The sequence below is a fragment of the Stegostoma tigrinum genome, chromosome 21, assembly GCF_030684315.1.
Source record: "Stegostoma tigrinum isolate sSteTig4 chromosome 21, sSteTig4.hap1, whole genome shotgun sequence".
Classification (NCBI taxonomy): Eukaryota; Metazoa; Chordata; class Chondrichthyes; order Orectolobiformes; family Stegostomatidae; genus Stegostoma; species Stegostoma tigrinum.
In genome coordinates, this window is record NC_081374.1 from 4,980,320 (window position 1) to 4,994,094 (window position 13,775).

The following is a 13,775-nucleotide window of genomic DNA, read 5'->3' on the forward strand; positions in this document are numbered from 1 at the left end:
GCATAGCTTTAAATTGAGGGGTGAAAGATATAGGACAGATGTCAGAGGTAGTTTCTTTACTCAGAGTAGTAAGGGAATGGAACGCTTTGCCTGCAACGGTTGTAGATTCGCCAACTTTAAGTACATTTAAGTCATCATTGGACAAGCATATGGACGTACATGGAATAGTGTAGGTTAGATGGGCTTCAGATTGGTATGCACAACATCGGCACAACATCGAGGGCCGAAGGGCCTGTACTGTGCTGTAATGTTCTATGTTCCATGTTTCCAAATGAACAACTGCAAAGGTTGAAATACTGAACCTTTGTGAATCACCGGTTTAGACCACACCAGCTTTTGAGTTTTGTGTCCATTTCTGTGTACCACACCTTGGGAAGCAATGCCAAAGCCATTGAAAAGTGCTGAGGAGATTTACCTGTAAGGTACCAGGAATGAGGGACTTCAGTACTGAAAGTCACAAGAGAAGCTGGCATTGTTCTTCTTAGAAACCAAAGATTCAGTGACCACTTGAAATCATGATTTTTTTTTCTTGATCAAGAAGGAAAGAGCCGTTTCCAATAACAATAAGGCCTGAAACCAGAGAACGCAGATTTTAAAATGATAGGCAGATATCCTGGGGGAGATGATTATTTATTTAACAGGGCGTATTGTGCAATGTGGAATGCAGTGCTTGAAAGGGGGGTGGAAACGGATTCAATAATAGTTTTCAAAAGGGGCTTGAGTAACTCACCACTTGACTCCCTCCCACCGACAAGGCACAAGTCAGGAGTTTGATGGGAAAGACAGCACTTGGCAGAACAGTTGCAGCTCCAGTAACACTTGAAGTTTGACACTGTCCAAGACAGAGCAACTGTCTTAATAGGCATCCCATGTAACATTCACACCCTTCACCAGTGCAGTGGCAGCAGTATGTGCCATCTACAAGATACCCGGTAGCAATTTGCCAAAGCTCCTTCGTAGAACCTTTCAAATACACAACCTCTACCATTAGAAGCACAAGGGCAGCAAATACATGGAACACCACCACCAAGTCTCCCTTCAAGTCACGCACCATCCTGACTTGGAACTGTATGACTGTTCCTTCATTGTCGTGGAGGAAAAATTCTGGAACTCCCTTTCTAACAGCACCGTGGGTGTCCCTATTTCACATGAATTGCGGTAGTTCAAGAAAGTAGCTCGTCACCACTTTCTCCAGGATAGTTAGGGGTAGCCTAGCTACTACCTATACTCCTGCCAGTGCCACCCAATGAATGGAATATTTTGAGTGGGAAGAAATTGCAGATCTGTGGGGAAGGAACTAATTGGGGGGTCTCTTCTGAAGAGCCAGTGCAGACACGATGGGCCAAAAGTTCTTGTGCATGATTCTACTAACAGTGATGCGACCCTTTTCACTATTTTATGATGTGCCTCCGTGTGAAGCTAGAATTTATTTGGCATTGATTTCATCTGTAAATTCATCAAGATTGCAAGAAGACACTACTAAGGCAAGATGGTAGTTTAGCTTAAGATGATGATCACATATCACTGTGATTCACAAGGTATCAAGGTCGGAAGATAACTGCCTCAAATCAAACCAGTACTTATGTTTCAGCTTACTAAAAGAAATTGTCTTTGTTTCTACTGAAATATTTAAGTAGAAATGAAGTGCTGCAATCCAAAATTAATTGTATTGCCCCATGCTCTTTCTTTGAAAATATTTATCTACATTTTCCTTACCAGATACATTGGCCTCTACATGAGCTGCCCTTCATAGCAAAGCAATTTAACCTTAAAATAAAAAAAAAACTGCTGATGTATAGATGGTGATCTTGGTTTGAAATGTTAGCATGAAATGAGCTCCTAATATTTAACAGCCTATTTTATACCATGCCCATTGACTTTTAATGAGCCAATGTTTTGTAAGTTTCATCAGTTCTACTTTACACTTGAATTTCATGTGCCATTTGTGAAGTTCAGAACGCTATGTCTTCATCTTCCTTTGCTTGCTTTTTGATTATATATTTGAATCCATAGACCTATTTGTTCATCTACACCTTTCTCAGCACTTGCCCCTTAAGCATATCTTCCCATTTTCTGATTTTCTTTCTAAAATGTATTACTTCACACTTATTCACTTTAATTGGACCTGTCAGTTATCTGTCCTTTCTGCTGATCTATTGAGTCTTCCTGGACTCGTTAACAATCTGCTTACTATTTAATTTCAAGATCATCTAGAAATCTAGACCTGTAGTTTGCTCCCCATTTGAGTCCAGATAAAGTAGAATTGGAAGCCTATTGTTTTCTTCACCTGTTTAAGGCATTCATGCGCAGAGTCCTATCACTTGCAAAATGAAAAACAAACCTGTGCATTGCTTCTCCTTTCACTAAACAAAACCTTAGTGATTAACTGTTTCTTCTTGCAATCTCAGTGGCAATAACAGCTAATCAGAGACCACTTCCCAACCAATCACCGGTCTGTTCTCACGCAATATAAATTGTTGTTCTGGATGTAAGTTTGCTCGCTGAGCTGGAAGGTTCATTTTCAGACGTTTCGTCACCATTCTAGGTAACATCATCAGTGAGCTTCCGGTGAAGCGCTGGTGTTATGTCCTCCTTTCTATTTATGTGTTTAGGTTTCCTTGGCGATGTCATTTCCTGTTCTTTTTCTCAGAAGGTGGTAGATGGGCTCCAAATCAATGTGTTTGTGATGGAGTTCTGGTTGGAATGCCATGCTTCTAGGAATTCTCGTGCGTGTCTCTGTTTGGCTTGTCCTAGGATGGATGTGTTGTCCCAATAGAAGTGGTGTCCTTCCTCATGTGTATGTAAGGATACGAGTGACAGTGGGTCATGTCGTTTTGTGGCTAGTTGATGTTCATGTATCCTGGTGGCTAGCTTTCTGCCAGTTTGTCCCAATGTAGTGTTTGTCACAGTTCTTGCAAGGTATTTTGTAAATGATGTTCGTTTTGCTTATTGCCTGTATAGGGTCTTTTAAGTTCATTAGCTGCTGTTGTAGTGTGTTGGTGGGTTTGTGGGCTACTATGATGCCAAGAGGTCCGAGTAGTCTGGCAGTCATTTCGGAAATGTCTTTGATGTAGGGGAGAGTGGTTATGGTTTCTGAGCCCGTTTTGTCTGTTTGTTTGGGTTTGTTGCTGAGAAATCGGCGGACTGTGTTCATTGGGTACCCGTTCTTTTTGAATATGCTGTATAGGTGATTTTCTTCTGCTCTTCGTAGTTCCTGTGTGCTGCAGAGAACATTATTTCAACGCGCCACCATACTGTGCATCATCCTCCCATACAGATGAGGAAGGACACCACTTTGATTGGGATAACACATCCATCCTAGGACAAGCCAAACAGAGACACGCACGAGAATTCCTAGAAGCATGGCATTCCAACCATAATTCCATCAACAAACACATTGATTTGGAGCCCATCTACCACCTTCTGAGAAAAAGAACAGGAAATGACATCACCAACCCAAGGAAACCTAACCAGATAAATAGAAAGCGGGACATAACACCAGCGCTTCGTCAGAGGCTCACTGATGATGTTACCTAGAACGGTGACGAAACGTCTGAAAACAAACCTTCCAGCTCAGCAAGCAAACTTACATCCAGAACCTCAACCTGAGCTACAAATCTTCTCAAAACTCGCTATAAATTGTTGTGTTTGAAATTTAGCATTTTTGTGATTCTGTTCTGACAAATGTAAGCAAAAGGCTTCTGCGTGTCTTATTTTAAAATCAGGATTGTCAAACTCTGGGCTACCAAGCAACGAATCATTTTGGTGTTTGTGTATGTAAATGAAACTTTTGTTTTAAACTTCTCATTCTGATCCTGGACAATGGTGTCCCTTTGCAGCCAGCATTTACAGATGCTGTTACAAAAGCACTTCTGAGGAAGGGTCACCGGACCCAAAACATTATCCCTGTTTTCTCCGCCATAGATGCTGCCAGACCGGTTGGGCTTTTCCAGCAACTTTGTTTTTGCTTACAGATGCTATATTGTGTTAATGCAAAGTAGTTGAGTATTGCTGAAAAGGACAAGTTTGTTGAAGTTTGTACTTGACAGAGCAATTTGCAAGAATGCCAGTTCAAGGGAAAAACCAACACTTAAATAAAGAACTTACCTCCGTAATACCAAATGACAAGTAATTGTTAATAAACAACAGGAGAATGGGGAGAAATGTCTTTACTCTGAAGAATATCTAGTAGCTGAGAACTCACTACCACAAATAGTAGTTGAGGGAAAAAGCTTTAATTTTGTCAAAGGACATTAAATGAGTATATGAGAAAAAAGGAATATTGGAAAGTGGAGATGATGTACATGGAATGGGGCAGAAGTTTGCACAAGAGTATAGACGCCAACACAGACTACTTGGGTCAAACGGCCTGTTTCTGTGTAGTATATTGTGTGTAAGCAGCCAGCTGTAGTTATTTTTAATTAAAGTCAAAGTTATGGTTGGTCTAAGAAATCCTCATTAAGATGAGGCACAGTGGCTCAGTGGTTAGCGCTGCTGCCTCACAGCGCCAGGGACCCGTTTTCAGTTCCACCCTCAGGCAACTGTCTGTGTGGAGTTTGTACATTATCCCCGTTTCTGTGTGGATTTCCTCCGGGTGCTCCGGTTTCCTCCCACAGTCCAAAGATGTGCAGGTTAGGTGGATTGGCCATGCTGAATTCCCCACAGTGTTCAAGGGATACCAAGATTAGTGGGGCTTAAAGAAGATGGGTCGGTGTGGACTTGTTGGGCTGAAGGGCCTGTTTCCACACTGTAGGGATTTAACGATTCTAAGATATTAAGGAATTACCACAAAAATCATGAAGGACTCAGACTTGCGATCGGAAATCTGGGGTCACTTCTCAACTGCAATGAACTATTTGATGCAAGCCTTAAGCAGTGAAATAGTCCGAAATTGGGGCAGCACAATGCCTCAGTGCTTAGCACTGCAGCCTCTCAGTGCCAGGGACCCGGGTTCGATTTCAGCCTCGGGTTAGTCAACTGTGTGTGGAGTTTTCCTGTACTGTTCAAGGGATGTGTGGGTTATAGGGGGATGGGTCTGGGTAGGGTGCTTCAAAGGGCGGTGTGGACTTGTTGGGCCAAAGGGCCTGTTTCCACACTGTAGGGAATCTAATCTAATCTAAATGTTTCTTCGAGTAAAAGTGTGGTACGCTTACTTTCTGAGGAAAATGTTCAGTACTGCATTGGAAACATCAGCTGAGATAAGTGTACTGATGTAGGATCAGAACCCTCTGCTTTCTGACTCTGACAAACCTATCACCCACCTGACCAAGATAATAGTGTGGAGCTGGATGAACACAGCAGGCCAAGCAGCATCCCAGGAGCACAAAAGCTGACGTTTTGGGCCTAGACCCTTCCTCTGATGAAGGGTCTAGGCCCAAAACGTCAGCTTTTGTGCTCCTGGGATGCTGCTTGGCCTGCTGTGTTCATCTAGCTTCACACTTTATTATCTTGGATTCTCCAGCATCTGCAGTTCCCATTATCTCTACCACACCTGACCAAAGTTGACATCAAGGGTAAAACATTAATATTGAATTGCCTATTAATGTTGGTTGTTCTTATTTGCGTGATTCTATAAGCTGTTAAAGTATTTCAAGGAAAGTAAATTTGTTCTTCTATCAAAACAGCTAGATTCTAAGAAGACCTTCTGCCAAAGCTGACCTGTGTGTGTTGTCAGTTCTGGCTTTCAAGCGTTCAAGAACAGCCAAGTCACTTTATTTTAATCTGTAACTCAGAAGATAAAACACATTCACTTAGAAATGTAGGGTTTCACCTGCTGCTGCCGTAGAATGCAGCTGTCTCAAACAACCTTGGAATCATTTAAATCTCCTGCTGTGGATGTTTTAGTACAAAGAAAAGAGAAGAATGTGATATTGAGCAGAGTAACTGTTGGTTCCTGACTAACATTATTTTCATAACTCGGAAAAAACCCCAGAATAACACCTGAAATTCTTTTGTTTGCTAATATATAGATGAACATAGCGATAGTGCTCTATTAACCCTCATTTGCTGACTGTATCCAGGCTGCAGTTGTCTTTACTACATTCTGATTATCTCGTTACTTTATTCCAAGGCAGCCTCGGCACATTGTCAGTAGACAAAACAGGAATCAAATAGTTTTACAAATAAAACAATGCATTTTCCTTGAAGGTTTTGAGGGATATGCCTTTGGGAGAGGAAAAATGTGAATTTGTAATGCAGCTCCTGTTTGCTACTCAGTGAAAAAAGCATGCCTCTAACTCACTTCCTTGCTGTTTAATGTCTTGCAGTTCTTCAGCACGCTGTTTGCACCCTTCAACTTTGTGATGGAGAAGATTGAGAGTGTCTTACCCTCTAGCTTCTGGCACCTGCTGACCCGAATCTGACACAAATGGTTCACAGAAAACAGACTCAACTCTCTTGCTTTCCCTGCCCACACACCCCTTTCCAGGATCTGTCAGTGTAGAACAAAACACTGCCCAGGCTGTTGAAGTAAGGGAGGGAAAGGCTGAGGGGAACACCACTACTACAAGTCGGAGACACTGTCACTGCTGGCAAGTCTGGATTCTTTAACCTTGTAACAAAGAACTGAGAGGAATTTATTTCAGTTTCTCTTTGCCAAATGGAGAAACAGACCAAAAAAAGGGAAAAAAAATAAAGTTAAATTTTGTGCATTGATTGTGCAGTTGAACTTTATTTCCATTCACTAACCTTGTCTGTGCTTGCTCAGAAGATCATGCCATGCAGAAGATCATTTAAATCAACACACCAGCCCAGAGAATTCCAGCTGTTTCTCTTTATTGTGCTCATTTTGTACTTAAATTGGTTGAGTATAGTCACCTCACCTACTCCGTCTGGTTGGTTGTTCTGTAAGTTGGTCATTCATTGTGTGACCAGAATTGAAGGATTTCCCACGATAACTCACTGAAATTAATGGCCGGGCTTGTTTAAAGTTTTCTCAATGGGCAAGATGACTGGCTGCTTGTCCATCAGGCTGCAAAGTAGCTGAGTAGCAGCTAACTCCAGTACTGACGGTGCGGGAAATATGATGTGGTTGAGTGGCCAGCATGTTTTGGGGTATTTACCCTTTGGATGCATCCATTCTCCTGCCGCACAGGTAGTGCAATAAAGGCATTTGGCACAAGAATCCAGCCCATCTTGCCATGTTTTTGTGACAGTTGTAGCAAATCAAACGAGTTTAAATGGAAGCATGCAGCCTGGTTAAGAAAGAAGTTCCAAGACAGATCTGCCACCTGAGAGTTGATTTGTCTCCATCCCTGATCTGTCTCTGTTGAACTGAACGTAGTTTTCCTGTGCTATTTTTATTAAAATGGCATCCCAAATTGTGCTGGGTTTGGGAAATTAAAGCAGATGTGACACCAGGGATAAGGGCCTTCAGTTCCCTGAAGGAGTTGTTGGCCTTGGATCAGAGATGATTCGGAGGAGGTGTTCAAAGCAAAGTGTGTACTGTCAGATGCGTTTCTGTGATTTGAGTATGATTTACCAAATAATCCTGTGTGTGTTAGTAGCTGTGGTAACAATTATTTTAAGATAATCAATCAAACTTGTAACATGGCACATATAAACTTGACAGAAGTGACAGACATTTGTATGATTAACCTGTTAGTAGTTTGCTCAAGCCTTCCACCTTTTTGACTTGCTGTTGCTTTCCAATGATGACATCCTGGTCACTTGGAAATCTGCTGGCCCCACAGTCGGCATTCTTATCCTCTGCAGTATAAAGTGTTACGTTTGTTTGAAATTTGACAGTCTTCTGTTTGTCCTGATGTGTGCAATGTGAAAAGCTTTAACAACACATCTTCCGTTTTAGAAATATTTAAGTCAAAAATGATATGCTGCTAGTGACTGGGATTGATTTTACATCTATAAAATTTATAACATGACACAGCTTTTGCTGAAGAAATAACCCTGCTTTCAACAGAAAACTTAACATGGACTGGCTGTTTGCAGTCCGTAGAAACTATTTAAATTTATACTGTAATTTTTTTTATAAACTGTTTACTGTGACCCCTTCCCTAAATCACCTTCTGCCTCTAACTCATTGCCCAACAGTGGTGTTACTACTCACTCAAAGGGAGGGTAGAGTGTACTATAAGTGGGAGCTATCTCAACATTTAAGATTTAGATGATTACTTGAAGCACAAGGCTACCTGCCAAGTGCTGGAGAATGAGACTACAGTAGTCATAGACTCATAGTTACAGAGGTCTGCAGCACAAAAGAAGTCTCATTGAGTCTGCACTAGTCAAAAGTAATGACCAAATTAGTCTAATCTCATTTTCCAGCACATGGCCCATAGCCTTGGTCACTGATCTTTCTATGAAGGGGAGTGGTGATAAGTACTTGAAGACCAGTTTGTGACCATGAGCCAAAGCACCTCTCTGTGCTGTAAAATTTTATGACCGTATTAACATGCAGGTCCTACCATCTATATTTGCTCTCTTTCTAAAGGCACGTTTTAGTACTGCAGTGAGTGCCAGTAACATCATCTGTTGTCATATGCGGTGGCACTGTTGGTTGTACTCCCTAGGTTGAAGGTTCAAAAGCCACTCCAGAAACTTGAGTGCAAAATATCAAAACTGAAAATTTATTTTTTCACATTTCTTTTCATTTGCTTTCCAGCTTGGCTTGCAAATGTTACATTTTTTCATGTTTGGTTCTATTTTGAATGTTCAATCTGAACATCTAAATCTTACTTTGTGCTAGGTGCATCCTGCCTTTTCTTCCCTCCCCTGCCACATTCGTTTAACTTCAGAGTCATGATACTTGTTCTTTTGTGACAGGGAATAAAGCAGTATTATTTGAAAGGGAAGAGGGAAAGTGTGCCAATGTGTTGGTGCTATGTAATCTATGTAAGCCAACTTCACTAATACGAATTAACCTAGGCAGATGCTTCATTTTCTGGTTGTTTCTTGTAGACTTCTCCTTTTTTAATATTTGGTTTTGTTTTTTAAAGTTACTCTTCCTTACATTGGCCAGTGAATGTGCGTGTCTGCAACTAACAATGATGTGTCTTCTCCAGGCAGGAATGGCTGAAACATTGAGTGAAAGGTAAAACAGTGTCTGGGGATGCTGAATCATGTTAACTCTGTAATTTACATTGATGATTGGGATTTAAAAACTCTGGGTTAATTTTACCATCTGCAAATCTAATCACAGTGTGATAAATTGCCATAATGTAATTAATGTTGTTCCCAGAATAATACTTCATTGCTTCTTACACCTTATGGAATGTCCAATCTGTTCATAGTCATGTGAACTTCTCCATAATATCTGCATCTGTTCCTGTGCATGTATTCCTCACAAAGGTTCTTTGTCCAATCCTGTTTCCTTACTTGATGCCATAGAATAGGTGTTCAGGTTTTCCTTCCTGTCAAATGTCTAGTCTGACCAAAATCCATTCAAAACTCAACCATCTCTCTTATAACAAAGTTCTCACCTTTGTGCTCCTGAGATGCTGCTTGGCCTGCTGTGTTCATCCAGCCTCACACTTTGTTATCTCACCTTCCCTTGTCTGTACTAAGATTTGAATTACTCTGTATGGTGTGTAACACTGTATATCTAGTGCATTGTTCATTGAGCTAGTTCTCTGATGCCTGTATTATATAACTACCTCTTGGAAAATGCCCTTGATCCTTCATTTCCATAGAATTATAGAATAGAAATCATATGACAGAATCCCTACAGTGTGGAAACAGGCTCTTTGACCCAACAAGTTCACACCGACCATAGGAAGGGCATCCCATCCAGACCCATTCCCCTACCCTTTCCCTGTAGCCCAGCATTTCTCATGGCTAACAGACCTAAGCTACATGTCCCTGAACACTAAATGCAATTTAGCATGACCAGTCCACCATGCTTGCACATCTTTGGACTGTTGGAAAAAACTGGAGCACCCTGGCATTGATGTATAGTACTCCTGGCATTGATATATAGAACTTTGGAGGACTCTGCTTCTTAGGTGTGCTTGTTTAACTATTATTCCTTGGTGTGTTTGTATCCTTGTGTAGAACACATTTACTAGTTGCCCTGCTGTAAATCATAATATGTGGCATCAGCATTTAGCATTCTATATTTTTCTCTGGACATTTCTGCTGTTGTCCTTTCTAGACTTGCTTGCACTTTTCTGCTCGTGCCTGGTCTGATTCATTTGTCTCCGTTCTATTCCATCTTTTCTGTCACACCATCTGCTTCATCCCTATACATGGCAATAGAATAATCACGAAATTATTACTGTGTCTTGTGGGTCATAGTCCTGGAGACTTCGTAGATCACTGATGTACCAGATCAAACAAGTTGCACACAAGCTCTTAATAATGCAATTTCTGTACTCCTGACATTTATGCTGCCCTGGACTGTTCTCATTTAATTGTCCTGTTATAGTGATCAATATCCTTACCGCAGGTGAATCACTGTCTGATCATAGAGTCATTCCTACAGTGCAGAAAGAGGCCATTCAGCCCATTGAGTCTGCACTGACCCTCCAAACGGCATCCCACCCAGACCTGGCCCCTAGTGCTGTGAGGCAGCAGTGCTAACCATGCCGCCCACTCTTGCATTTCTAGCTGCAGTGGAACCAATTTGTTAAGGATCAGAGAGTTCCAGTAAAACACAACCATCTATTTAACAGATGTTTGAAAATTGATATGGTAAAATCAAATGTATGATGAAGGCCTCTGGGATGTGATTCATATTCTTTGTGGCTCCAACTGTATCTCTCTCACAACTTCAATGATCATGAGGCATCTGGTCAGTTCACTTGTGGGAGATAAATTATATCCTCTGGGTCTTCGTAATATACTGTTCCTTCACAGACATTGATCAAGTCTGCTCCAGGACACATGCTTAACTCAAAAGCACAACAGGCTGTAAAGAAAAAGTTTCCTTTAGCTTAGACATCAGCAAGTGAAATAATTTATTTAAATGCTCATTATCTATTAAGTATGTTTCAGAAGAGGTGGCAGAAATTTTATATATTTTACAATGGTGTATTATTCACCAGGCTATCAAACCTGGAGAAGCAAGATCATCTGAGTTGTTAGCAAGGGTTGTTCTGTTTTTTAGGGTTTATTCTTTGGATGTGGGTGACGGTTGGCAAGATCTGAGAAGGTGACAGTGAGCTGCAGTGTATGTGGTGGAGGGTAGAGCCACAGTGCTGTAAGGAATGAGATTCCAAGACTTTGACCAATCAATAAGGGAGTGGTGAAGTAGCTCCAAGACAGGACAGGGTCGGCTTAGTGATGATGGCAGTTCCACGTGTGTGCTGTCCTTCTCCTTCTATGTGGAGATGCAGGTTTGGGAGATTCTGTCAAAGGAGACTTGTTTGCTGTAGTGCATCTCATAGGTAAACCACACTTGCCACTGTGCATTTTACAAGGTAAAAATCGTAAATGTAAAATTTAACTATTAAGTTTGGAATGGAAGACGTCATCCCTGTTTCTGCCTTCCTTCCCACCATTGAACTTTCCAGTTATAAAGAGATTTGGATCAGATTCGGAAAAAAGAATACAGGCATGAACTATTTTCTAAACGGTGAGAAAATTTGTAAAGCACAAGTACAAAGGGATCTGGGAGTGTTGGTCCAGGATTCTCTAAACGTTAACTTGCAGGTAGAGTCCATGATTAAGAAAGCGCATGTAATGTTGTTGTTTATCTCAAGGGGGTTGGAATATAAAAGCAGTGATGTGCTTCTGAGGCTTTATAAAGCTCTAGTTAGGCCCCATTTAGAATACTGTGTCCAATTTTGGGCCCCACACCTCAGGAAGGACATACTAGCCCTGGAGCATGTCCAGCGGAGATTCACACGGATGATCCCTGGAATGGTAGGTTTAACGTATGATGAATGGCTAAGGATCCTGGGATTGTATTCATTAGAGTTTAGAAGGTTGAGGGGAGATCTAATAGAAACTTACAAGATAATGTATGGCTTAGAAAGAGTGGACGCTGGGAAGTTGTTTCCGTTAGGCGGGGAGACTAGGACCCGTGGGCACAGCCTTAGAATTAGAGGGAGTAAATTTAAAACGGAAATGAGACATTTCTTCAGCCAGAGAGTGGTAGGCCTGTGGAATTCATTGCCACGGAGTGCAGTGGAGGCTGGGATGTTAGATGCCTTCAAGGCAGAGATCGACAAATTCTTGATCTCACAAGGAATCAAGGGCTGCAGGGTGAGTGCAGGGAAGTGGAATTGAAATGCCCATCAGTCATGATTTAAATGGTGGAGTGGACTCGATGGGCCAAATGGCTTTACTTCCACTCCTATGTCTTATGGTCTTAATAGCCATAAGGCTAGGACAGTTCGAAAAATTTCCCAGCCTCTAAATTAAATTTGAAATGTAGTCTCTGCACCCAGGTAAGTCAATGTGAAGACCAACGTGTACCCAGTAACGACATGAGTGATACACTGTATTGATGCTTTTGAGTGGTGGATGTCAGCTAGGAGCTCAAGTTAAAATCCATGCTCTTTCAGCCATTGTGTCCAGCAATTTGCCATTCATCCCATCATGCCCACATTGATTATGAAAAAGCTTATCAATTTTACCCATAGCTGTGCTTTTTCCTACATGTCCCTGCAGGTTTTGCCTTTTCAAAATATTCAGCAAGCTCTCTTTAGTAGGTTACTATTGACCGTGTTTGCACCCTCCTTTCAGTTTGCTTTCCAGACCTCATCTGGTAGAATTCTTACAATGCAGAAAGAGGCCATTTGGCCCATCAAATCTGTGCTAACCTCTCAAAGACCATCTGTGAGGCAACGATACTAACTACTGAGCAACTATGGTGCCCCTTTTGCACACACTATTTTAATTGCTGCACCATTGGTGCCCAGGCATTCGGTTATCTGGACCCTGAGTGTTCAACTATGTTTTTTCACCTCTCCACCTTGCCTTCCTCCTTTTGAGGAACGACTGAAAGTGCCCTTCAGACCCTCCTGCTTGTGAAAACTATTATTTAGGTAAGCTGTCTAAAACCTACAAGATTTTGAACAGTTCTGTTGAATCTTGCTGTAATTTTATGTCCTACAAGGAGACTAATTCCAACTTCCCTAGCCCCTGCATATAAACTGAATTACCTGATACTTCATACTCGTTCTAGTAAAATCTCCTGCACTATCTCTAATGCTTTGACAACCTTAATATTGTTGATGTTGAGAATTGAGCACGATGCACCAGCTGAGGCTTAACATGTGATTTATAAAGATTTAGCATAATTCCATCATTCTATTAATAAAGTGAAGGATCCCATCTGTTTTCTTTAACAGAACTTCTCACCTTCATAGATTTATGTAGACAGCTCAAGATTTCTATGTTCCTGCATACACCATCTTTAAAACTGTACTGTTTGGTCTAAATTTCCTCTCCCCTTTCTTCCTTCCAAAATGAATCACTTCACACATACTTGCATTAACTTTTCATCAGATATTTGTTACCAACCTCCCTGAAGTCTGTTACCATTCCCCCTCACTATTTGCCATGTTTTGGGAGCAGTCCTCTGCTCTTTGTTCACTCATGGTTTATGATCTTTTAATGTGCATCTCGTTGGATCCGGCTTTGATTTAATGTGACCTACAAATGGCGAGCCCTTCTGATAAAACAGCACTCCCTCTGAATCATATTGAAGCATCTGCTCAAGTCCTAGTTTGAGTTGTCAATCTCCTACCTAGGCAATAGCGCTGACTTTACATGTGAATTGTAGTCAATACTGGGAATCCCAACTGGCTTTCCCCACCCTCATCCAGGAGCGCTTGCAACAGCTCAATTTTAATCAGCTAATTTGGGCCAAATGT

General features: G+C 41.4%; 1 protein-coding gene across 4 annotated transcripts in view; it reads left to right on the plus strand.

Annotated features, from left to right (window-relative positions):
* LOC125462906 (suppressor of tumorigenicity 7 protein homolog) overlaps window positions 1-6,654 on the plus strand; it is a 160,393-nt gene extending 153,739 nt beyond the window's left edge. For all 4 annotated transcript variants that reach the window (XM_048553402.2, XM_048553407.2, XM_048553404.2 and 1 more), the window contains one exon: window positions 6,267-6,654. In XM_048553402.2, coding sequence (XP_048409359.1) covers window positions 6,267-6,362 — 96 coding nt within the window. In that variant the 3' untranslated portion in view covers window positions 6,363-6,654. The remainder of the gene's footprint in view (window positions 1-6,266) is intronic.
* The last annotated feature ends 7,121 nt before the right edge of the window (window positions 6,655-13,775 follow it).